Source organism: Dipodomys ordii, unplaced genomic scaffold (assembly GCF_000151885.1).
Source record: "Dipodomys ordii isolate 6190 unplaced genomic scaffold, Dord_2.0 Scaffold24, whole genome shotgun sequence".
Classification (NCBI taxonomy): Eukaryota; Metazoa; Chordata; class Mammalia; order Rodentia; family Heteromyidae; genus Dipodomys; species Dipodomys ordii.
Window position 1 is genome coordinate 13230615 of NW_012267240.1, and position 25297 is coordinate 13255911.

Consider the following 25297-nt stretch of genomic DNA (forward strand, 5'->3'; position numbering starts at 1 on the left):
TTTTTTTATGTGTTTCTGGATTCTGTTAGCTAGAATCTTGTTAAGGATTTTTGCATCTGTGTTCATCAAGGAAATTGGCCTGTAATTCTCCGTTTTGGTTGGGTCTTTGCCTGGTTTGGGGATGAGTGTGATACTGGCTTCGTAGAATGAATTTGGGATAGCTCCCTCCTTCTCTGTTTCTCTGAAGAGCTTGAGGAGTATGGGTATTAGTTCTTGTTTAAAGGTCTTATAGAATTCTGCTGTGAATCCATCTAATCCTGGGCTTTTTTTTGTTGGAAGACTTTTGATAGCTTCCTGTATCTCATTATAGGATATTGGCTTATTTAATTGGTTTACTTCTTCTTTGCTCAGTTTAGGCAACTTGTATTTCTCTAAAAATGCACCCATTTCTGCCAGGTTTTCTTCCTTTAGAGAGTATAACTTCTGAAAGTAGTCTGTTAGAATTGTTTGGATATCTTGGGTACATGTTGTGATTTTTCCCGTGGCATCCCTAATCCTGTTAATATGGATTTCCTCTCTTTTTTTAATAAATCTTGCCAACGGGCCATCAATTTTGTTTATTTTTTCAAAGAACCAGCTTTTTGTTTGGTTTATTTTGGCTATAATTTTCTGATTTTCGAATTAGTTAATCTCTGCTCTTAATTTGGTTATCTGGCTTCGTCTGGTAACTTTAGGTTCCATTTTTTCTTGTTTTTCTAGCTGTTTTAATGCAATATGAGAGTATTTACTTGGTCGGTCTCCATTCTCTTGATGTGGGCACTGAGGGCAATAAATTTGCCCCTCAGGACTGCTTTTGCTGTGTCCCACAAGTTTCTTTGTGAGGTATTTTCATTTTTATTGAGTTGTAGGAAATGTTTTATTTCTTCTCTGATCTCTTCCGTTACCCAGGCATTGCTAAGGATTGTGCTGTTCAATTTCCATGTATTAGAGAAATTTCTGCGGTATGCTTTGTTATTGAGAACTAGCTTGATTCCACTGTGGTCATATAGGATACAGGGGATTATGTCGATCCCTTTCTTTTTGCTTAAGTTCCTTTCATGAACTATGATATGGTCTATTTTGGAGAAAGTTCCATGAGCTGCTGAGAAGAATGTGTACTGTGTTGTTTTAGCATGAAATACTCGGTAGATGTCAGTTAATTCCGCTTAAGTATGGCCTCAATTGGTAGCTTCTTTGCCAATCCTCTGGTTGGTAGACCTGTCCTTTGGTGAGAGTGGTGTGTTAAAGTCTCCTAGTATTATCGTATTGGGATCTATTTTATTCTGTAGGTTTGAGAGCATTTATTTAACATATCTGGGTGCACCAATATTTGGGGCATATAAGTTGATGATGGTAATATCCTCCTCTTGGATTGTTCCCTGTATTAATATGTAGTGTCCGTCCTTGTCTTTCTGTACTGATTTTAATGAAAAGTTTATTTTGTCAGATATCAGGATAGCTACACCTGCTTTCTTACTGGGGGCATTTGATTGGTAGATCCTTTTCCAACCCTTTAATCTGAATTTGTTTGTATGTATGTTTGGCTGAGAGGTTGGATCTCTTGAAGGCAACAGATGGATGGGTCTTGTTTTCTGATCCAGTCTGCAGTTCGTTTTCTTTTGATTGGCGAATTAAGCCCATTAATATTAAGAGAAGGCATAGAGAGATGTATTGTTGTCCCTGTCATTCCATTTTCCTAAGTTTTTCTTCTTTCCTTTCCTCCTGTGCTTGCTCAGTTAGACTTTGGTTAACGCCTGTGTGGGGCAGGTCCCAGTTCCTGGTTGCTTTCTTCAGGTTGTGTCCCCTCCTCTTAGAATTCTTTGTAATGCTGGCTTAATGTTTATGTATTCATTTAGTTTTTCTTTGCTATTAAAAGTTTTCAGTTCTCCATCGAATGTGAATGCTAGCTTTGCCGGGTATATCAGTCTGGGTTGGCAGTTATTGGCTCTCAGGGCTCGTATGGTGCTTTCCCAGGCCTTTCTTGCGTTCATTGTTTGTGTGGAGAGATCTGCAGTAATTCTAATTTTTTTCCCGTTGTAGTATAGCTCCTTCTTCATTTTTGCTGCATGCAGGATGTTTCCTTATTATTCAGATCTATCATTTTTACTATAATGTGTCTAGAAGTGTTTCTCCTGGGATCTTGCTTGTTGGGTGTTCTATATGCTTCTGTTATGTAGGTAAGATGTTCTTTTTTGAGGTGGGGAAAATTTTCACCGATTATCTTGTTGAATAGGTGCTGCATTCCCTTGCTCTGAAATTCCTCACTTTCGTCCACTCCGATTATATGAAGGTTAAATTTCTTGGCATTATCTGCTTGCTCTTTTTTTTTGGGGGGGGGGTCTGGTTATGGAGCCTGAACTCTGGGCCTGGGCACTGTCCCTCAGCTCTTCAGCTCAAGGCTAGCTCTCTACCACTTGAGCCACAGCGCCACTTCCGACTTTTTTCTTTTTGCTTATGTGGTGCTGAGGAATTGAACCCAGGGCCTCAGGCATGCAAGGCAAGTGCTCTACTACTGAGCCACCTTCCCAGCCCCTATCTGCTTGCTCTTGAATTTCTCTTTGGCTTAATTTGAGTGATTTTTCCATATCTGTCACTTTTTGGTCCAGTTGGTGTATTCTGTCTTCTGTATCTGACACTCTACCTTCCATTTCATTCACTCTGTTGACAGTGGCTTCTATTGTGGTTTGCATGGGGGAAATGGATTCCTTTATGGATTCGATGTTGGTTCTCAAAGTACTGATCTCACTTCTTAATGAGGTGAGATCAGTATGTATTACCTCTAATTTGGCATTTATCTCACTTCTTACTGAGGTTTGTGCAGCTTCTATTTTTGCATGCATCTCTTGTTTGATATCAACTATCTCTTTTGATAGTTCATCCTTGTGCTCTTTCAATTTCTGATCAATTTCTCGCTTTATTTCTTGAGTCATTGCCTCCAGCAACCCTTGGATGTAGCTTTTGTCTTCCATTCCTGCTTTACTCCCACTGGGGCTCTCCCCTGCGTGGCTGCTGGCTATTGAGGATAGCTTGCTATGCTGGGTGGTGGTAAACCTTGTAATTTTTCTCTTTGATTTTCGCATGGGGGTTCTGAGACTGATCTTCAATTTTGTCTGTCTTTGCTTGGTTGCTGATTCTGTATTGGTAGAGAGAGTCTGTGCCTGATCTGGGTTCTGTTGGGAGTCAATTTCCAGCTGCTGGTCTGACCTACTTAGGATTCTCGGCTCTCTGCTGTAGATCACTGGCAATTCCCGCCTTTGGAAGGGTTGAGCAGCCTAGACTGCTCGTGTTTGCTCCTACGGGTGCTCTTGGCAAGATCAGATGCTCTGGATGCACTCTCCCAGATGCTGGAGTCTGTTATGGGCTCCTGATGTTTTTTTGTTTGTTTGTTTTGGGCTGGTTGTGGGCTAGAACTCTAGGTTTGGGTGCTGTCCCTCAGCTCTTCGGCTCAAGGCTGGCACCCTACCATTTCAGCCACAGCACACTTCTGACCCTTTTTGCTTTTGTGATGCTGAGGAATCAGATCCAGGGCCTCATGCATCCAAGACTATCACTCTACTGCTGAGCCGCCTTATCAGCCTGAGCTCCTGCCTACTATCAGGTGCTGGTGGCCTGTGTTGCCCAATTCCCAGCCTAGAGTATATGGGTGGAATTTTGGTGGGGTTTGGGCTTCTCTTGTCCTGAGCCTCCAGGTCTTTTATTGTCACAGGTGTGCTTCCCAGGGGGTGCAGTTCCCTGTTTTTCTCCCCTCTTTCTGAAGCGTATGCTCAGCTTTTGACTTCAGTTGGGAGGAGTTGGTTGTGTTGTTCAGGCACCGGATCCCCAGGCCTGGTTCCGGCCCCCGCCTGGAGCGCGCCAGTTGGGCCTGTGCTGCTGTGTATACCACCTAGGTTATGCAGCCTGGGGTACACAGTTCAAATTTCTTCTACTGTTGGTTGTCTTGACCCAGGAGCGCTGTTCCTGGCTTGGGCATTTAAGCTCCCTTCCAGGGGCACTCTTGCTCTGGCCTGGCCAGCAGAGTGTGCTCCATGGCTGGTGGAGCTCTCTAACAGTTCCCAGTTTTAGTGGGTCCTGTGGTCCGGGTGTTGGGGTAGGGAGTGTGGGTCAGGGTCTGGGGATTCCCTCCAGCTCTGGTCTCCATTGAGGGATACACTGTCCCCTGTGGGGTACTCACCCTGAGCTAGTTGTTTCTGTGTGGTGTAGGTCGTCAGTTGCTGTTGCAATCCGAGTTCAGTTGGGGTGGTTTGGGGCTGGGCTGGGCAGTGGTGGCTCTGTGTGATTCTCTTCTGTCTCTGCCTCTGTCGAAGCTGTCAGGTCCACAGTGTCCACGCTCAGGCGGCTTCTGCGCGGGTGATCTGCAGGCAGCCCCCTGTGTCTCTGGGACCCCGGCGGCCCCCGTCGGACGGTCGCATTCGGCGGGTCTGACACCGGTACCTCAGGCGGCTCCTGCGCGGGTTGTCTGCAGACAGCTCCCTTCCATGCGCTGCAGGTGCTGGGCGGCTTTGGTGGGATGGAGCCTCTCTGCTTGGATGGACAGTGAGGGGTGGGAGTGGGATCTTTGTGGAGACTCCCGGCTGGTAGGTTTCTCTGTTTGTGGCGATCAGCGGGTCTGCAAACCGGTACCTCAGGCGGCTTCTGTGTGGGTGATCTGCAAGTAGCCCCCTGTGTCTCTGGGGCTCCAGCAGCCCCCACTGGGCCGGCTTCTGTGTGGGTGATCTGCAAGCAGCCCCCTGTGTCTCTGGGGCTCCAGCAGCCCCCGCTGGGCCGGCTTCTGTGTGGGTGATCTGCAAGCAGCCCCCTGTGTCTCTGGGGCTCCAGCAGCCCCCGCTGGGCCAGCTGGCCTTGGCTTGGCGTGCTGCTGGCGGCCAGTGAAGGTTGGGGGAGGGGTCTTCGCTCTTCTCTGTTCTGAAATTCTTCTTTTCCTTTCTTTTTTGTTATTTTCCACCTCCTGTTTTTCTCTGAGTGTTTGTCTTTTTGTTGTTGTCAATCTCTTGGGGATATTAAGCGTTGGAACTCAAACTCTTTTTGGTTGGGGAGAGCTGTGGCGTTTCCCTACTGCCCCATCGCCATCTTGGTCTAAATTTTGTTTTGTGTTTTATTTTTAATTGAAAAGTTAATAGCACATATTCATATAGAATGTTTTGGTTTAAACATAGATATAGAGTGATCAAAACAAGCTAATTAACATCCACCATTTGTTTTGTGTGATAAAACATTTGAAATTTACACTCAGTAATTTTGAAACATAATGTACATCATTACTAGCTTCATTCATCTGTATAATAGATCTCAAACACTTCACACTTTTTGTCTAGCTGCCTGTATATATTTTTCTTTTTTTCTTTTTTTTTGTCGGTCATGGGGCTTGAACTCTGGGCTTGGGTGCTGTCCCTTAGCTCTTCCGCTTGAGCCACAGGGCCACTTGTGGTTTTCTAGTGGTTTATTGGAGTTAAGAGTCTCACAGACTTTCTTGCCCTGGCTGGCTTTGAATCTCAATCCTCAAATCTCATCCTCCTGGGTAGCTAGGATTACAGGCATGAGCCACAGGTGCCCAGCTTATATTTCTTTTAGTAGTACTGGGATTTGAACTTGGGCACTTGTGGTTGGTAGGCAGGTGCTTTACCAGTTGAGTCATGCCTTCACCCATTTTTAATACTGGTTGTTTTGGAGATAGTGTCTCATTTCCAGCCTAAGCATGTGCCTGGATTGTCATCTTCTTAGGTGAGATGACAGATCACCGTACCCACTTTCTTCCATTGAAATGGAGTCTCATGGACTTTTCTTTCAGTTTAGTCTGGAGCTCAGTCATCCTGATCTCAGCCTCCCATGTAGCTAGGATAATAGTTGAGTGCCATGGCATTCAATTTCTTTCATTGAGGTGGAGACTCACAAGCATCTGCCTGGGCTGGCTGGCCTCAGACCATGAGGGTCCTGTCTCATCCTCTCAAGTACTAGGAGTGCAGCTGGCATTCAAACTGAAATTTCTTTTTGAACAATATCTCCAGTTGCTTCTTTCCCTTCCATACCTCCTCTCTGGTAACCACTATTATAATTGGTTAGATTCTAAATATAAGTGATATGAAATATTGGTCTTTTTTGGCTCTTGGCTTATTTCACTTAGTTTAAGGTCTTTCAAGTTCACTCATGCATTTGCAAGTAACAGAATTTCTTTTTGTTTTAAAGCTGACCAACATTTTGTTTTATTGATGGCCGAAGGAGACATGATTCTGTAACATGTCTATAGTGAATAATGTAATGAACATGAGAGTGCGCAATCTCTTCAACATATCAATTTTACTTCCTTTGCAAATATCCACACCAGTGAAATTGCTGAATCCCCTTGTGACAGTTTCATTCTTTGTTGAAAAGCTCTACCATTTTCCATAACCTCTGTCCTAATGTACATTCTTACCACGAGGATTCCTTTTCAATGCTCTCATTAAGTTTTCTTTTGGTGTTTTGATAATAGCCATCCTAACAGGTGTCAGGTTTTATATCCTAGGTTTTTTGTTTTTGTAGTCCTGGGGCTTGAACTCAGGGCTTGGGCACTGACACTGAACTTTAGCACTTTACCACATGAGCCACAGCACCATTTCTGGCTCTTTATGTTTATGTGACACTGAGGAATCAAACCCAAAACTTCATGCATGCTAGGCAAGTTCTTTACCATTAAGCCACATACCAGCCCTATGTCCTATCATTGCTTTGAGTTTCTGAATAACTAATGATGTAAAGCCTTTTTTCTCACCATGTACCTGCTGGCCATTCCTTCTTTTGAAAAACTGCTAGTTCAAGCCCTTTGGGCATGTTTTAATTTGTTTTCTTACCATTGATTTGTTTGAGCTCCTATGTTTTTAGATATTGATCCCTTGAGATGTATGGCTTGTGAATATAGTCTTCCTTTGTGTAATTTTCTTTTCTCTTTGATTGTTTCCTGGGTTTTTCAAAAGCTTTTTAGTTATAATCACATTTATCTATTTCTCCTTTTGTTGCTTATACTTTTAGAGTGATATGTAAAAAATAATATCCCAAGCCAATATTTTCAACTTCTCTCCTCTTGTTGGATTTAAAATTTTTGAGCTCTTTAATCCATTTTGAGTTTACTTTTGTATATGGTGTGAAATATGGATGATATTTCATTTTCTATATATGGATATTCAGTTTATCTAGTGCTACTTATTGGATACACTGTCCTTTCCCCATTGTTCATTCTTGACACCTTTTTGAAAATCACTTATATTTAAGAGAATGGATTTTTTTTTTTGGTCAGTCCTGGGTCTTGAACTCTGGGCCTGGGTGCTATCCCTGAGCTCTTCAGCTCAGGCTAGTGCTCTACCACTTTAGCCAGAGCGCCTCTTTCAGTTTTCTGAGTGGTTTACTGGAGATAAGAGTTTCTTGGATGTTTCTGCCCGAGCTGGTTTTGAACCTCTATCCTCAGATCTCTGCCTCCTGGGTAGCTAGGATTACAGGCATGAGCCACCAGCACCTGGCTGTGAATGGATTTGTTTTTGGACTCTTTTCTGTTCCATTGGTCATGTTGTCTGCTTTTATGCCAATATCATGTTTTGATTAGTAGCTTTGTAATATATTTTGAAATATGTGATGCTCCAGCTTTATTATTCTTGCATAAGATAGATTTTGGCTATTTATTGATTTCTGTGTTCTATAATAACTTTAGGATTTTTTTTCCTATTTTTACATTGAGAGACAGGTATGGTGGTACAGTCTTGTAATCCCTGCACTTGGAGACAGAGGCAGGGGGATTGGCTATATTAACAAGGCTCTGTCTCAAAAAAAAAAAAATGGAAGTGTTTTTCTGTTGTTGTTTTATTTTTGTGCTGGTCCTGGTGCTTGAACTCAGGGCCTGACCTCTCCTTGAGCTTTGTTGCTCAAGGCTAGCACTCTACTACTTGAGCCACAGCTCTACTTTCAGCTTTTTGGTGGTTAATAAGAGTCATAAAATTTCCTTCCTGAGCTGCCTTTGAGCCATGATTCTCAGATCGTCAGCCTCCTGTGTGGGGATTTATGGGCATAAACCACAGGTGCCCAACTTGGAAAATGTTTTTAATATATGAAAACATTATTGAATGTTGCACATTGACTTTATATCCTGTAGCTGTCTTTGTTTTATCAGTCTAGTAGTTTTTTGGTGGTGCATTGTAGGTTTTTCAGATATAAGATTATGTCATTAGCAAACAGTTCATTTTACTTCTTTTCCTGCTAGGTGCAGTTTACTTCTTTTTGTTGCCTACTTATTCCATCTATGATTTTACCCTCTTGTAAGGAAATGCTGAGTGGGCATCATTGTTTTGCTATTGATCTCAGAGAAAAAAACATAACTTTTCATTGCCTTTATTGTATTAAGGTATATTCTTTACCTAATTTGTTGAGTTTTTAGTAATGAAATGATATTGACTTTTTTCTAATGCTTTTTTCTTACAAGTTTGCTACGTTCTATGTGTAATTTCAGTAGCTAAATCTTGATGATTTGACCCCCTTTAATATTATATAACCTCTCTTTTTTTTTATAGTTTCTCTGGCTAAAAGGCAGTTTTATATAATATATGTGTAATCCCTTGCTTTCTTTTGGTTTTCATTTGCATGGAATATTTCCTTAAAGGTGAAGGAATGTTTGAAGGCAGCATAGTTAGGTATTTTTGACTATTCTATTACAGATCTTTGCTTTTGCTGTCTTTTGGTGCTTGAATTATTCACTTATTGTAATGTCCGTTAGTGTGCAAGATAGTACTTCTTCTGTCTTTGTAATCAGGTGTCTGTCTCTAGTGGTGGGCGTTCGTTACTGTTTTTAAAATCTCTTTTCGATTTTGGTTATCATTGAGCTTGCACAAACATTTAACAACACGTTTAAGCTGTTAGATAAACTGCATTAAAAACTCAAGATCTCTTCCTTTTGGTTTGTTTGTATTGGCATAGTTTTTGTCTTATATGTCATTTAGCTAAATATGGTAACTATTATTATCAATAGTATTGTCATTTAACCTTCAAATTGAAGGTGCTATTTCCATACCATTATTATATATAATAGTAGAACATTTTGTATCTGACTATGTACATACATTTATTGATGGGCCTTATGATTGTATGTTTTTGTGTTACTTAGCATATTTTTTCCCCTTCCTGAAAACTCGTTTTTGTAAGGAGGAAACCTGCCACACGGTTCTGGCAGAAAAGATTTTATGGGGGTGGGGAGGCAGAGCAAACTGCTGGCCTGAAAGAGATGGAGGCCCTTGGAGACAGAGGGAAAGGAAATGAGTAAGAGGAAGGGGGGGGTAGAAGAGAGTTAGAGAGAAAGGAGGGAGGGGGAAAGAGAAAGAGAGAGGAAGGGAGGGAGGCAGGGACTCCCATTGAGCTGGATTGTATAGGAAAAGGCTGGAGGCAGGACCCCTGCTGATGTAGAAGTGATCTCAGAGTCTGAGGAACCTCTCCTTGTCTGAGGAAGGCGTGCCCAGGGTGGTTCAGGAAATGACCTCAGCGTAAGAGGAAGTGACCTGAGAGGCTGGGGTCCTTTGCTGTCTTACAGTCAGGTGATTACTGGTTTCTGGCCAGTGAAGAGGAAGGGGCTGTTCTCCTGGCAGACCTAACACTTTTAGCATTCTTTTTTTTTTTTTTTTTTTGCCGATCTGGTCGTGGGGCCTGAACTCTGGGTCCTGGGCGCTGTCCTTCAGCTCTTCAGCTCAAGGCTAGCACTCTACCACTTGAGCCACAGCGCCACTTCTGGCTTTTTTCTTTTTGCTTATGTGGTGCTGAGGAATCAAACCCATGGCTTCATGCATGCAAGGCAAGTGCTCTACCACTGAACCACCTTCCCAGCCCCACTTTTAGCATTCTTATAAAGTATCTCTGATCGGTTATAAGCTGTCAGCTTTTGTTTGGAAAAACTTTAGAATTTCATTTTTGAAAGACAACTTTGCTAATTAAATATGCCTTGTTTTTGTTGTTTTGTTCAGCCTTTGATTATATCATCAGTCTTTTCTGGAAGATAAGGTTCCAGGGGAAGGGGAGAAGCCTGTTAGCCTTCTTGGAGCCAGTGTTATGTGATATGATTCTTTTCTCTTGTTCAGAATGCTCTGTCTTTTATTTTTGCTATTTTATTATGTCTTTGGGTTGAATCTAACACTAAAGATCTTTAATGTTGTACCTGAATGTTCTTATTTTTTCCTAGATTTGGGACGTTTTATTTTTATTATTATCATAGCTGTTGTTGTCATTGCCAATCATGGGGCTTGAACTCAGAGCCTGGGCACTGACCTTGAACTTGTTTTGCTCAAGAGTAGTGCTTTATTATTTAAGCCACAGCTCCATTTCCAGCTCTTTTGGTAATTTATTGGAGAGAAGAGTCAGGGACTTTCCTTCCCAGGCTGACTTTGAACCTGGCTGAGATCTCAGCCTCCTAAGTAGCTAGGATTACAGATATGAACCACCAGCACCTAGCTGTATCATTATATTTAAATTTTATTTTGTGGTATTTTTTTCTCTTTTCCTTCTTGAAGTTTTAAAATTGGAAAATGTAGTTCTTTAAAGTTTTCCCATATGTCCTGTAAACTTCCTTGGTTCCTCCTCTTTTTTTTTTTTCCTTTCTCTAACTATATAGCCTTTCTTTCTCTTCCTTCCTTCCTTCCTTCCTTCCTTCCTTCCTTCCTTCCTTTTCTTTCTTTCTCTCTCTCTCTCTTTCTTTCTTTTTTCCTTTCTTTCTTTTTTCCTTCCTTCGTTCATTCATTCTTTGTTGTTGCTGTTTTGTTGGGGGGTTTTATATTGCTCAGACTAGTTTTCAATTCCTGGAACTCATGGAGCTGAGCATGCATAAGCCTCTCCAGCGCATGTACCCATTACTACCACACCTGCCAACTGTACATTTCCAATAATTCTTTGAGGCCAAATATTCAGTCTTTTGCTTGAAAGGTGACATGCTATCATTTTTCTTTCTATTATATTTTTCATGTCCAAAATTTCTACTGAAACCATTAGAAAATCGTTATTTTCCTTGTTTCATTGTTTCTCTAATTCTCTTTTAATTCACTGAATTTCCTTAAAACAATTTAAATTCTTTGCCAGGCAGTTCATACATCTTCATTTCTTAAGGACAGGTTATAATGGCTTAATTTTGTTTCTTTGTGCCATGTTTCTCTAGTTTTTCCTTTTGAAAATTGTGCTGGACCTGGGGTCTTGAACTTAGGGCCTGGGCAATGGCCCTCAGCTTTTGTGTATAAGGCTAGTGGCTCTACCACTTGAGCCACAGATGAGTTGGAGTTCAGAGTCTCATAGACTTTCCTGTCCTGGCTGGCTTTGAACCATAATCTTTAGATGTAAGCCTCCTGAGTAGCTAGGATGGCTTCTAGTTGTTCTCATTGCTATGCACTGGTGGTTGTATATTTGAAGATGTAAGTACTTACTAGTCTTTGCAGATTGGCTTTATCAAGAAAGTCCTTCACAGTCAGCTCATGTAGCAAATCTGGGAAACCCATGTGATATGATCTATGAACCATCTTGTTCGACTTGTTGGACAGTGTTGTCTAATACTTTGGGTAGGCAGGCCTGGAGATTGGTTTCCTGAGGAACCTAAAGTCTGGTTCCTCTGGAGTGGACCTTTCGATTGGGTCTGCAGTAGTAGGCACACAGACACACACACCCCACCCCACCCCCACAGCCCCCACTCCCACCACCCCACTTTGTTTAGTATGGGTCCATAGGAGCTGACTGCATACTGAAGTGTATCGTTAGCTTAGTCTGCAGACTACAGCCTGGTCCTGAGAGAGTTCTGATGCCTGAATCCAGTGGAATGGACTTAGAGCTTGAGTCCACTGGATTTTCCTGGCAATGGGTCAAGAGTTTACTCTTAGTCTGCAGTAGCAGGTGTGGAGCTTGAATCTGAGTTGGTTGTCTTGGAGCCTCACTCTAAAGGGGCAGTCTTTCACCAGGAGGTAGGTCTGGACCCTAGATCTGCTGAAATGGATTTCATCCTTGGGTCCTTTAGTAATAGGCTTGTGGCTAGGACAGAATGGATCTTGGGTTTGTGGAGCACCTAAGAAAATAGATGTCTGACCTTTACCTAGAGTGGTAGGTGCAAGCACAGGGCTGTGGGGGCTGCCTGGAGCCCAGCTCCTTAGGGTTCTCCCTGGAAGCTGACCGTGCAAGTTCTACTTTGGTGGCTAGGTCAGTGAGTGCTGGCCTGACTGAATGGCATCACACATTTCTCTGGGACTTGTCATTTTTCTTTTACACTCAGGTCTTCAGATTTTATCATCTGTGCTCATCTATCTTTATAAGCAGTTTCATTTTTAAATTTTAGCTTACCTCTGCCTGGGTTTTCTAGTAGATTTTCCCTCACATTATTACTCTTTCAATTTCTCAGTTTTCTTTTAAAACATAATTTGTGTTCATGAGACATTGTCATCATATCTCCTTTTGATTTTTAAGTGATTTTCTTTACCTCAATTTTTAAGCATATTTTTATTGGATACTTTAAAATTCTTATCTATAATTTGTCATCTAGACCATTTTTTGTTTATATGATTGCTTCTTACACCATGTTTCTGATTTTTTTTTCATTTCTCAATATGTTTTGAAAAGTAGACATTTAAAATGACAAGTTGTAACACATATTGGTATTAATTTACCCCCATCCAAACTTTTGTTTAAAATTTTAGTGAGGTACATTTCAACTTCTGACCATTTCTGCTGTTATTCCTTCAAACCCTTGGGCTTGTGTACCGCAGAGCTCTCTAGGTCTCTTTCTCTAATCTTTGTGTTTCAGTTGATATCACAAACTTATACTCTGCTAACTGTAGGTTAATTGATCTTTTTTTGTTTTGTTTTGTTTTTAACAGTGCTGTGGGGTATAATTTGATCTCCAATCTGATCCAAAGACTTTGGATCCCTTTGTATTGGTAATCCTTGAGGCTAGCACCTGAGGCTATATAAGCCTCTTCCCAGTCCCTTCCCCGCCCCCCTTCCTAAGGCTCTTCTCATTACATCACTCATTCCTTGATTCTTTGGTAGTTTGCTGCCTTGTGTGTTGGTTAGCTGTTGCTCTCTTGGAGCTCCTGGCCTCCTGTTAATTGCTTTCTGCTCTCTTTCATTTACGAGAGTGTCTTGAGTTTTAAACTTTCCAGTAAGGTTAGTTCATTTAGAGAGGTTTTCAGAACTGTTCATTCTGTTTTCTCCTTGGATAAAGCTCTGATCATCTGCTCCAGAGCTGGGGGCAATACAGTGGCCTGTTTCTCTAAGAGTAACACTGTTGACTCAGGAGCCTCATGGGACTGGATAGCAGCAGCCTGTGGGAGTTTTGACCCACCTCCCCTAGTTTTGAACCTCTTCACCATGAGTGACTTGATGCTTGAGCAAAATGGTTTTAGTTCAGCCTGCTCTGCTTAGGGTACAACTTTCCACCTGCCATAGGGTCTGAGTGAAGAGAGAGAGAGAGCTGCTCTTACGTGGAAGACAGCCTGTGTGCAGAATGGAGATAGGCCAGATGAGAAAAGCTTACAACACTACACATGCTACCAAGCCACCACATTCCTTGCATTCTTTGACCTGGAGCTTTAGGAGATAGGAGAGACACTTATCTCCCAACTTCAAATAGAAAGGAGTGTGTCAGAGCTCCAATGCCATAGGTTATCACTATTCCTAGGTGATGTATTCAGAAGACATTTCAAAATAGTTATTACTAAATTACACACCTCCCTGAAGTAAAATTTTTTTGTAGTTGCAAGAGTATATATTTTGTGGAAAAGCTGTGGTGTGCGTGGTGTGTGTGTGCGTGTGTGCATGCATGTGTGTGTGCGTGCGTGTGTGTGTGTGTGTGTGTGTCTGGTCCTGGGGCTTGAACTCAGGGCCTTGTGCTTTTTCAGATAAGGCTGATGCTCTACTATTTGAGCCACATCTCCATTTCTGGCTTTTTGTTAGTTAATTGGAGATTTAAGAGATCTATAGGCTTTTCTGCCTGGATTGGCTTCTGTGATCCTCAGGTGTTAGCCTACGTGAGTGGCTCAGGCATGAGCCACAAGTGCCCAGCAAAAAAGCATTTAATAGACAAAAATGCGAGTTTAAACAGTATAAATACTTCTTAGAAATCTATACTCTTTCTAGTTTTGAATAAGAGACTATTCGCCTGTCTAAATTCACTGGTTCCCTCGGTGGTGTCCTTGATGAAAGTAGTCATGCTGATCTGGAGTGGTGAGGTTAGCCACTGCGCTGCCCTCTGCAGGGCTGCCTTGTGTGGTTGGGCTGTGCACAAGTGAGTGGGGTGAGAACCTGGCTGCCTTGTCATGGTTAATACAGACCTCAGGCAAAAAGGAATTTTGCAGGCTTATAGATTTCTTGGCCATTAAGGAAACTAGTGACAGCTGCTTTAGACAACTTCTTTTGATCACAGGATTTAAAACAAAAAGACCCAAACTGCAAAGTTTCTAATATAAAGCATTTAATGTAAATTTACACTAACAAGGAACAATTTAGTGTAAATAAGCAATATGAGGAACCAGGTAAATAGAGGTTGTAAAGCAAAAGGGCAGCAGTGTGGCAGCCTACAGGTGACAACTGCAGGGAGCAACCCTTCCTCTATCACTAGAGAAACAGAGTAATCATTCACCATGGCCAAAACACTGTTTGCATCTGGGCTCGGAAACTACCAGGAATGGCATACTGCCTAGCTGTGGATTGATCCTGCAGACTTTCAGAGCAGGGTACTTGCGGGAGTTGTAGTATCCCTGTAGATGGCTCTGTCTAGTCCATACTAATACTTAAAGGTAATGGCTGCAGAGCACTAATAACAGGGAAACAAGCTATTGCTAGGAAGACAGCAAATAATCTGTAAGGAGAAAGTGCTGTTTTATCCTTCCTGCTTTCTATCCTTCTTTCCTCTCCCATTATTCCTACTGGTGGTTTTTGAAGCCAACAAAGAAAAGATTGTTTTGCTGAGTTCACACCCCAGCATTATTACAGAGAATATGCAAGGATAAATTTATAGTTTATAGTTCAGAAAAAAAATAGGCTAATACCTAGCAACTTCAGGGCAGAACAAAACCCCTTGAAGTAAGTCAGGTGTGTACAAAGAATTTTGAGTATGATAAAAGCATTCCAACTCCAGAGGAGAGAGAATTGATCAATAAATAGCTTTGAGGTTATTATTTGTTTTGCTTTCTTGGGTTTTGTGTTTTGTTTACAAAACTTGAATTTCCAGATGATTAGAGGTTAATGTCAAGAGTTAGAACTGTAAAACTAACTAGAAGCAGATGTAGATGAACATTACGTGGTATCATAGGAGAGCATTTTAAAGAATGAATGCAAAGATGGAACTCAACAATGACGAAACCGTTCATATTTTACATTAATGTAGGTGTGTTAAAATGTAATACTGTGGAAAATATTTGTAAAATATAGGGAAGATTAATATCTTCGTGTACACAGGGTTTTTCTGCTTACTAAAAGTCTGGAAAGGAAAAAGCATATAAAGGATGTGTGGGCACAAAAAAACACATGTTGTATCTTATGGTGCATGCCTATAATCCTAGCTATTTGGGAGGCAGAGGTGTAGTAGATTGAAATTGAATGTATCTTTAGCCAAAGCAAAGGATATTACTAAACTAGAAAGACAGCCAAGAGACTGGGAAAAGATTTTTACCAGCAATACATCAGACAAAGGCCTAAATATCCAATACATACAAGGAGCTCAAGAAACTAACCCTTCCCAAGCCTAATAAACCAATCTAAATAGGCAAGGGAGCTAAGGAGAGACTTCTTAGAAGAAGAGGTGTAATTATGACAAAGAAATGCATGAGGAAATGCTCAACATGCCTGGCCACAAAGGAAATGCAAATCAAAACAACTGTGAAAGTCCTAACTTACCCCAGTTAGATTAGCCAACCTTGTGAATTCAAACAACAAACGTTGGCAGGTATGTCGGGGAAAAGGAACCTTACTGCACTTTTGGTGGTAATACAGCAGTCTGGAGATTCCCCCAAAAACTAAACATAGATCTTCCCTATGACCCAGCCATACCACTCCTGGGTGTCCACCTTCAACATCATGAGCCAGGGTATGATAAGGACACCTGGGCTGAGATGTGGCTTAGTGGTAGAGTGCTTGCCTATCATGTATGAAGCCCTGGGTTCAATTCCTCAGTACCACATAAACTGTAAGTGGTGTCGTGGCTCAAATGATAGCGTGGCTATGAGCAAAAGAAGCTCAGGGACAGTGCCCAGGTCCTGAATTCAAGCCCCAGGACTGGCCAAGAAAAAAAAAAATCACCTGCACATCCATGTTCATTGCTGCATTATTCACAATAGCCAAGATGTGGAAACAGCCCAGATGCCCGACAATAGATGAGTGTATTAAAAAATTGTGATACCTAGCTGGCCACACCAGTGCCTTATGTCTGTAATACTAGCTACTCAGAAGGCTGAGATCTGAGGATCGCATTTCAAAGCCAGCATGGGCAGAAAAGCTCATGAGACTCTTAAATAAACCACTCAGAAAAAATTGGATTTGGCACTGTGGCTCAAGTGGTAGGGCGCCCAGGTCTGAGTTCAAGCCCCAGGATGGGTGGCGTGGAGGTAGGGGGGAATGTGGTACCTATACACAATGGAATTTTATACAGCTATTAGAACAAAATAATGTCATTTGCAGTGAAATGGATGGAACTAGAACAAATCATATTAAGTGAGGTTAGCCAAGCTCAAAGAGAACTCTCTGATATATGGAAATTAGATTTAAAATACACTGGTATATGATAAATTATAAAGGATTCTAGATGCAGTGAGACCAAAGTACTCCTAGGAGAGAAACACAAAAGCACAATGCCTGTGTGACTCTTTATATAAAATTATATATATATATACATAATATATATGTGTGTGTATATCAAAACGGCCTCTAAGATGGAAACGAGATCTCTTTTTTTCTTTTACTTATTTTTGTTTAATTTTTATTTTTTGATGACTCTTCTTTATGGTGTGTTCATGTGTATATATTTGGGAGGGTGGGGCATCAGGTAGAGAACTCAAGGGAAAAAAGGTGAAAAAGTGCATCAGGGGAGTTCACTGGACCCTGATGAAATGAATTATACAATTTGGGGGTAGAGATGGCAGGGAGGAACTGGGAGAGAGTAAGGGAACAAAAGAAACTGTACAAAAGAAAATGTACTCGTTACTTGACTCACGTACATCACCTGCTGTACATCATCTTTATAATAATAAAGTAAACTTTAAAAAAAAGACAGCCAGAGCAAAAGTTAGTGTATGACTGTCTCTGAAAAATGAACCAAAAGCCAAAAAAGGGGCATGATTTAAGTGCTGGAGTGCTTATCTTGCTAACAAGTGCAAAGGCCTAAGGTAAATCTCCCAGACCATAAAAATAGTAAAAGAAGATAATATATATAACCAATTAAATAATACCAGTTTTGATTAAGAATTTTTGGAAAATAGTATGCTAGTGGTAATGAAAGTATGGATTGGGATCTTTCTTAGAGAGATTTTACCAGTATGTGTCAAAATGCTTACAATTAATCTCTTTGAAAAGAATGTTAGTAGGTAAGATTTTTAAATTGCTAGCCATTGCTTGTGTCTTAAGGATTTTTCTGTGTTATACCAAGTATTACAGAAAAATGTTTATATTTATTTTTATAGGTGCACCTCCATTCTTACCAGAATCATTTGACCGAATTCTCCTTGATGCACCCTGCAGTGGAATGGGACAGAGGCCTAATATGGCTTGTACTTGGACTTTGAAAGAAGTGACATCATATCAACCACTGCAGCGGAAACTCTTTACTGTGGTAAGTAATTACCTTTTGCTGTGAGCAAAGTTGACCTTTGCTAGTTCTATGTTCATATTCCACTGAAAGCAGCATTTATAATAGGTTTATAACAGTGTTTATAACACAGGGGTCCCAAGGTGGAATCAATCCAAGAATCCATTGACAAATAAGTGGATAAGCAGAATATAGTTATGTCCAGACATGAATATTCAGTCTTAAAAAAATACATTATTGCTACAGTATATAAACTTTGAAGACATGATGCTAAATACAGTTATCTAGAGAAGTTTTATGAATCCACATAAAATAGGTAACTAGAGTAGGTAAATTAATAAAGACAAAATTAGATCACAGGAAAAGATAGAAGAACAGGGAGGTAATATTTAGTAGTTTCTGAGTGAGATGACGAAAGGTTGCTAGAAATAATAATCGCTGTCATTGAATTGTACAGATAAAGTGATAAAATAGTAAATTTTGTGTTATGCATATTTCATTACACACAAAAATAAGACTGAGACTATCTGAGGATTTTGTTTTAGTCTTATAGGACATAGATAGTTTAATTATGTAGCCCAGTTTGGCCTTGAACTCGAAATCCTCCTGTCTCAGCCTCCTGAATATCAGAATTATAGGCCTGTGCCATTATACCTGGTCCTGGTTTTAAATGTAAGGTACTTTCTTCTATGTTAAATCACTCTTTAAATAATACAAGCAACAGTAGAACTTTTTCACAAGACATTTAACAAATTCCAAATATTGTGCTCTGTCTTCAAAAAGTGAGTTGTTCATGTACAGTTTCTAATTTTTTAAAAATAATTTTATGCTTAACTTACTTTTTTTTGATGTTGTTGATCATAGGGCTTGAACTCAGAGACTAGCTTTTGCGCTCAAGGCCAGCACTTTTCCACTTTGAGTTCCAGTGCCACTTCTGGTTTTTGGGTGGTTAATTGGAGATTAGAGTCTCATGGACTTTCCTGCTTATGCTGGCTTTGAACCATGAGCATCTAGGATTATAGCTATAATCCTAGATTTGGCTCTAATTATGGCTATAATTACTTTATAAGTTTTGGGAGACATTTTAGGTACTATACTAGGAGTAGGAAGTCTAATAATAGAGGCAAAAATATTAAAAATGGGAAGTGATAGTTTCTAATGCAAATGTAGGAGGACACTTGACAAATTTACTCAATCTCCAGTATATTTCAGAAGTTTAGGTAGAACATTTGAGGATTTCTGTCAGTCTTGAACAATAACTGTATTTTAGAATTTGTATAGCACTCCTAGCACAGGAGGATCACAAGTTGAAGCCAGTCTGAACTATATAAGACCTTATCTAGAAAACAAAAAGTTTTTGTGCTTTTATTCTAGAGTTTCTATTTTAACTAGGGAGAGATATAAACTAGTGTATTACAAGGCAGTAGTACTATGAAGTAAGTTAAAGCAGAGAAAAGGGATTATTAAGAGTTCTGGTTTAGACAACTTAGGATTGTCCATGAGGTAGTTGGGAGTGCATTACTGAAATGGTGACATCCATTCAAGGAGAGGATTGTGAAGGAGCAAGCAATGCAGAGCAGTGGGACCTCATCCCAAGCTGGTACAATATCCTGAGGGGGCTTAAGCCTTGCATGTTCCAAGAGCTGAGGGGGCCCGAGTTGCTAAAGTAGAATGAGCAAAGGGAGAGAGGTGTTGAGAGGGGGCAGAGTAACACAACTTATCTATGTAGAGCCTTGAAGTCTTTTCCAAGGACTTAGGCTTTGATTCTTTTTGTGAAGGAGGGCCTTTAAAGGATACAAAGCTGAGAAGTAACACTATTAATCTGACTGCCATAATCAGACTAGATGATGGGAGGCCTGGGAAATAAGCAGGTAGATTTAACGGTTGTAGTAATTGAGGTAAAAACAAAAACCCAAAAAACAAAAAAAAACCCAAAGTGGCCTGGGCCACAGAAGCAGTAGAAGGAATGAGAAATATCCAGAGCCAGTAGTGCTGACAGGTGGATGAGGGGAGTGTGACAGATACAGAAGTAAAAGGATATTCTAAGGTTTGGGCATCTGGAAGGATAGGAAGACTATTACATTAGTTGTGGAGGAAAGACAAGTGTTGTTTTTTGGACATTTCAGTTGTCATAGTAGAAATGTTAAGAAGGCATCTGATTCAGAAAGGGAATTTGGTCTAAAACTAAGTTTTGTGAGTTTCCAGTATAAAGGATAATATCTAAAGGCATAGAACTTAAAGGTAGTATTAGAGTCTTGGTCTAATGAAATCATCTAGTCTGGAATGTGAACTAATTGCACTCTCATGAGTAAATCATTATTTTATTTCTCCAAATACTTGAAAGGTCTTTTCAGATATTTTTTTTAGTCTTGAGGCATGCATGGTCTTGATCATATCTTTCTTTAGGCAGTTCAGCTGCTGAAACCAGGTGGTGTGCTGGTTTATAGCACATGCACTATAACGCTGGCAGAAAATGAAGAGCAAGTTGCCTGGGCCCTTAAAACATACCCATGCCTTCAGCTTCAACCCCAGGTAAGACTAGCTCTGTTCTTTCTAATTTGGTAAATCACAAACTGAATTGTCATACATATAGGGTGCTACTTGAAGAAATCTGTAAAACTTCTGAAAGACTAACAAATTTCTCTGATTAGCTACATTTTAAACTGCCCATAAGAAGTTTGTTCACATGACAAGGTTTCCCCCTTTGCATTTTTCATTATGTGAAAATGGCAGAGCTTGTTATATATTCTGCCTTTGTGTTTATTCTGTATCTACCTATCTTACATGTTACTTAGTACTTTGTTTCTTAAAAAGTCCTTCTCTACCCTGTTTATTTTTCTGATAAGGAAAAAGTGAGTATCTATCTCAGACCTTAAAAACTGGGATATCAAAAGAGCAAGAACAAAATATGGTTCAGAGCTATTACTTACATAAAATATGTAACATTTAAAAAGCTTTCTTTTAATTTTTTTTACATAGTACTAGTTATGTTTATTGTTAGATTATGTTCAAATCTGTAATTAAGTTCACATTCAGAAATGTTTAACATTTAACTTGGACTCACGTACAATATTAGTAGGAAACTTGAATATGTAAATTAATCCAGAAATAGCATCTAAACTCAGAAATTAAGACAACTACATTGTAATGAAAGACTTCAGAATTCACATGGAATTTGTACATAAAAGAAATGGAGGGGCTGGGAAGGTGGCTCAGTGGTAGAGCGCTTGCCTTGCATGCCTGAGGCCCTGGGTTCGATTCCTTAGCACCACATAAGCAAAAAGAAAAAAGCTGGAAGTGGCACTGTGGCTCAAGTGGTAGAGTGCTAGCCTTGAGCTGAAGAGCTGAGGGACAGTGCCCAGGCCCAGAGTTCAGGCCCCACCACAGGACCCCTCCCCCCCACACACACAAAAAAAGAAAGAAATGGAATGTTTCCCCTTCAGTCTCATGGTATATGTTAAAATCCTGTCTTCATTAATAACTGAAGTTATCTGTGTAATGGTGACTTAAACTAGGATTATAGATCTTCTACTGTAGTAATATATAAGAATCCCTGAAATATTTGATTGTATACTCCTCTAAGCTAATTGATGCATCCTTAATTAATATACCCATTTATAATATTCTTAACATTCTGTTTACCACTATGTACCAGGCAGGGTACCACCACCTTTATTTAAGATTCAGAATTGAGAATTTTATCTTTTACATAGGAAGAAATGGAGTAAAATGAAATTGCTGTTTAAGCTCACAAGCTAAAAATGTGTGAATTTGTTTTAATTCATTTGTTTCTTACTCCAAAGTTTAGGCCTTTTGTAATATCACACTCAGGGCATAATCAGGTGACTACATATTCCTGTTTTCCCACTGCCCAAATAATGCTGTGTACATTCCACAAAAGTAAAAGGTATTTTTCTGATATAATAGGAACACCCCAATTTGTGTTTTGAGTTAGATGTGCCCAGCCCCTTACTGATACCATTATTCACTTTCTCCCAACAGGAACCACAGGTAGGAGGAGAAGGAATGGTGGGAGCCGGCCTGTCACTAGAACAACTGAGACATCTGCAGCGATTTGATCCATCTGTTGTGCCATTACAGGACATTGACATTGATTCCCTCAGAGATGCCAAAACAGAGGACATGATCCGACTTGCAAATAAGGATTGTATAGGCTTTTTCATTGCAAAATTTGTAAAATGTAGAAGTACATTAGAGAAGAATCCTCAGAAGTGAAAATTCCATACTTACTTGTTCTTAAATGAAAGTATTTTCAGACCAACTAAATGTAACGGTTGCTAATGAAACAAAATTTCTAGAAATTTCACTAGGGGTCAGAGAGAGAGAGAGAGAGAGAGTGTGTGTGTATGTGTGGCCAGTGGTGGGGGCTGCTTTTGCTAAGAAATTGTATCCTTGGTTTATAAACTTTTTTTCCAGTATGGGCACTAGATTTAAAGGAGCTGCCTATGGATGTCCAAAACATTTTCAGCTGGTATATTGTTTTGGTTTACAAAGTCTTTTAGTATACCAAGTCTTCAATATATTAGTCTTTTTAAACAATTGTTTGTCTTAATAATAAAATTAGTAGTCATTGTGGTTACAGAAAAATGTTTTGTTTCCAAGTTCCTAAAAACTTTCTAAAATTCCAGGAAATGGGAATTCTATCATTTACCATGGCAATAATTGAGATGTAAGTACTTTGTTAATTGATTCTGCTTATAAATTGGTACAGCCTTCTTTATTTTTGTGTTGTGAAATGAGTACAGTCTCTCCCATAACTGTGTTCAGGAGCTAGATATTTATATCAATTTACAAAAAACGTTTAAAGTCAGAAATTAATAGGACATTGTGTAAATGGTGATGGGTCATTCTTGCTTTTTGTTTCTGATACTGTATAGCTTGATTAATAACCAGGATTGGGGCTTCTTAGCAATACTTCCTGTGACATTATAGAACTATACCAGTCCTTGAAAACTTCAGTTCTACTGGCATAGCCCTCTTTTAAATGAAGTTAAACCTCTTTTAAAAGTTTTAACTTAAAAAATGAGTATTACTTTGTAGATAAAAATATGTGAATGAGAATATTCCTTTTATCTTTTGTCGGAGGATGTGTTATCCAAGTTACTTGAATGTACCTGGTGAGAATGAGAAAAACAGCCATGTTACCAAAGAACTGGTCTATCTTTCCCTGCCGGTCCACAGCATGTTCTCCTAGTGAACAGAAATCATAGAACATCACCTTCAGACATCTATGTCTGTGATAGAGTAAGACAATAATAACTATCTCCTCAAATCTGAACTCAGAGGAAATCAGAGTATCGTTCAGGTTACAAAAGTGACCATATAGTCCCCTTGTGATGGCCAGTGTACATGTCAGCCTTTAAAAAACAGATTATGACCTTAGCTTTCATTCTAAATGCTTTTTAGATAAGGTATATTAAAATATCTAGAACCCAGGCATAGTTGAAAGTCTGTTTCATGTCTTAAACATATCAGTGTGTTTTGTTAGCTTTCATTCTATAATCACCCAAAAGTTACTGGATATTGGGTAAATGTAATAGGCAATTGGAAAACAATTACCTAGTAGTTTTTCTTTACCTCATAGGTTTCCATTAGGAATTTTTCATAGATAATTATTCCTAATGATAAAAAGGTTCCTGGGATAAGGTAAGATGGTCTGTTGCTTGACAGACTCTCTTGAGTACCATCTGTATCCTCCTAGTACTCCAGTCTGTTTCTCTTATGGCTCTCAACAAGCTGGAATCCATTTTACTAATTATCCCTCCTCAGCACCACACTTGGGGAACATCGTGGATCTAGGATCACTTCTCAGAGCAAATACTCAATATGTATTTCTTAAATGAGAGAAAAATTTCACATTTTCTAGTTTCAAATACACAACTCCTTACATCCTTCATTCTGCCCTGTGTCTCGATGTCATGTCCTTAGCATACCACCTCCAAATTTACATGTATTTTAAGAAATTCTCTAAAGTCTGTTTTCTTCTTGTACTTTCTGCAAAATCTAGTGTGCTAAGTTGGGATCAAATTATACAAAAGCAGCCTAGCAACAAATGTGTGCAATTTTTTTTTTTCTCTTTTGCTAGGTCGTGGGGTTTGAATTCTGGGCCTGGGCACTGTCCCTGAACTCTGTAGCTCAAGGCAAGTGCTCTACCACTTAAGCCACAGTACGACTTCTGGTTTTCTGGTGGTTAATTGGAGATGAGTCTTCTGGACTTTCCTGCCCTGGCTGGCTTTGAATGTGATCCTCAGATCTCAGCCTCCTGAGCAGCTAGGGTTACAGGCATGAGCCACCACCAATGCCTAGCACAATGTATATTTTTGACTAACATCAATAAAAACAATGCCAGCAAAACTGAAGAAAAATATTTGCATATTTGAAACTGGACAAAGAACATGGATAAAATTTTTCTTTTAGTGTGTTTCTTCAGTTCAGAAATTAATTAGAACATAAAATGTTCTTGAGGGACATAAAAATATAAGAAAAAAGTCATGGAAATAGGGAGTACAGATGATTCTATAAAAACCAAAGGTATTTAAACCCCCAACAGTGAGTTAATTTTACTTCAAAGCTCTGTCACATTTTAAATAGAAATATAAAGTACCAATATTTAAAAGTACACTTTGGCAGAAATGAAACTTACCCAGAACCATCAAGTTACTTTTCTAATAATGTGACTGTAATAAAATCACTATTTTGAAAACTACTAGAAGCACATCAGTAAGCAAAAGGTTAAATTTCTCATTAGATCTTAATTTTAAAAATAAAGACTAAGCTTCCAAATATGAATAAAACGCTGTGCCTCTTAACTCAAAGTGAGGGAGATTATTCTGCTGTATCTTGTTAAAATCTTTTCCTTACCTTGAGCTGTTTCTTTTAATACAGATAGATGGAGTACTAAAGGAATATGGAGTCATAGTCATTGCCCTAGAGAAGATGCTCCACTCCACAAAGGTAAGTGGTGGTCAATGGGTTACACATTCTCAACTACAAGAACCATTCCTAAAATGGCAATTAATACTACTAATAAACAGTGCAGAAGCCAGCTCTTTATTTGTTTTATATGAATGACTTAAAACCAGGCTTTTTAAACAGTTCAGTGTAGCTGACAGTGATGGTTTAACAGGAATGCATAGCAGACCATGTTAAAAATGTGGCATTGTTCCACAGTACAACACATCTAAGACATCCTACATGTAGCAGCACCTTTTGGTAACAGTAACTTAATGAGCAGTAGAGAAAGGAAAAACTGAAATGAGTATGACAAAAACCATAAAACTATTAAGTACATTTCCAGCATTTCCTAGGTTGACTACAAAAGTCATGATTCTACAACGGAGTAGGCTAAGATCAAGCCTTTGCTGTGTGAAAAGACTAGTTTTACATTCCTTGAGTCAGTAAATCATCCTAGGGATGATTTCATTTATAGATTCACTGCAGACTGTTTACACATACCCCCACAGTTACAGCTTTCACATAGGAAGGTATTAAATGAAATCCTTCAGTGTAGTTGATTTGTGCTACCCTACTGTA

The 25297-nt window shown here is 39.6% G+C and overlaps 1 protein-coding gene across 3 annotated transcripts in view; it reads left to right on the forward strand.

Moving 5' to 3' along the window:
• Nsun6 (NOP2/Sun domain family, member 6) overlaps positions 1–22329 on the forward strand; it is a 46369-nt gene extending 24040 nt beyond the window's left edge. For 2 of the 3 annotated variants that reach the window (XM_013014554.1, XM_013014555.1), the window contains exons 9-11: positions 17619–17767; positions 20150–20275; positions 21746–22329. In XM_013014554.1, coding sequence (XP_012870008.1) covers positions 17619–17767; positions 20150–20275; positions 21746–21979 — 509 coding nt within the window. In that variant the 3' untranslated portion in view covers positions 21980–22329. Of the gene's footprint in view, positions 1–17618; positions 17768–20149; positions 20276–21551; positions 21618–21745 lie in introns of those variants that run through there. The other variant, XM_013014556.1, reaches the window with a different exon arrangement.
• The last annotated feature ends 2968 nt before the right edge of the window (positions 22330–25297 follow it).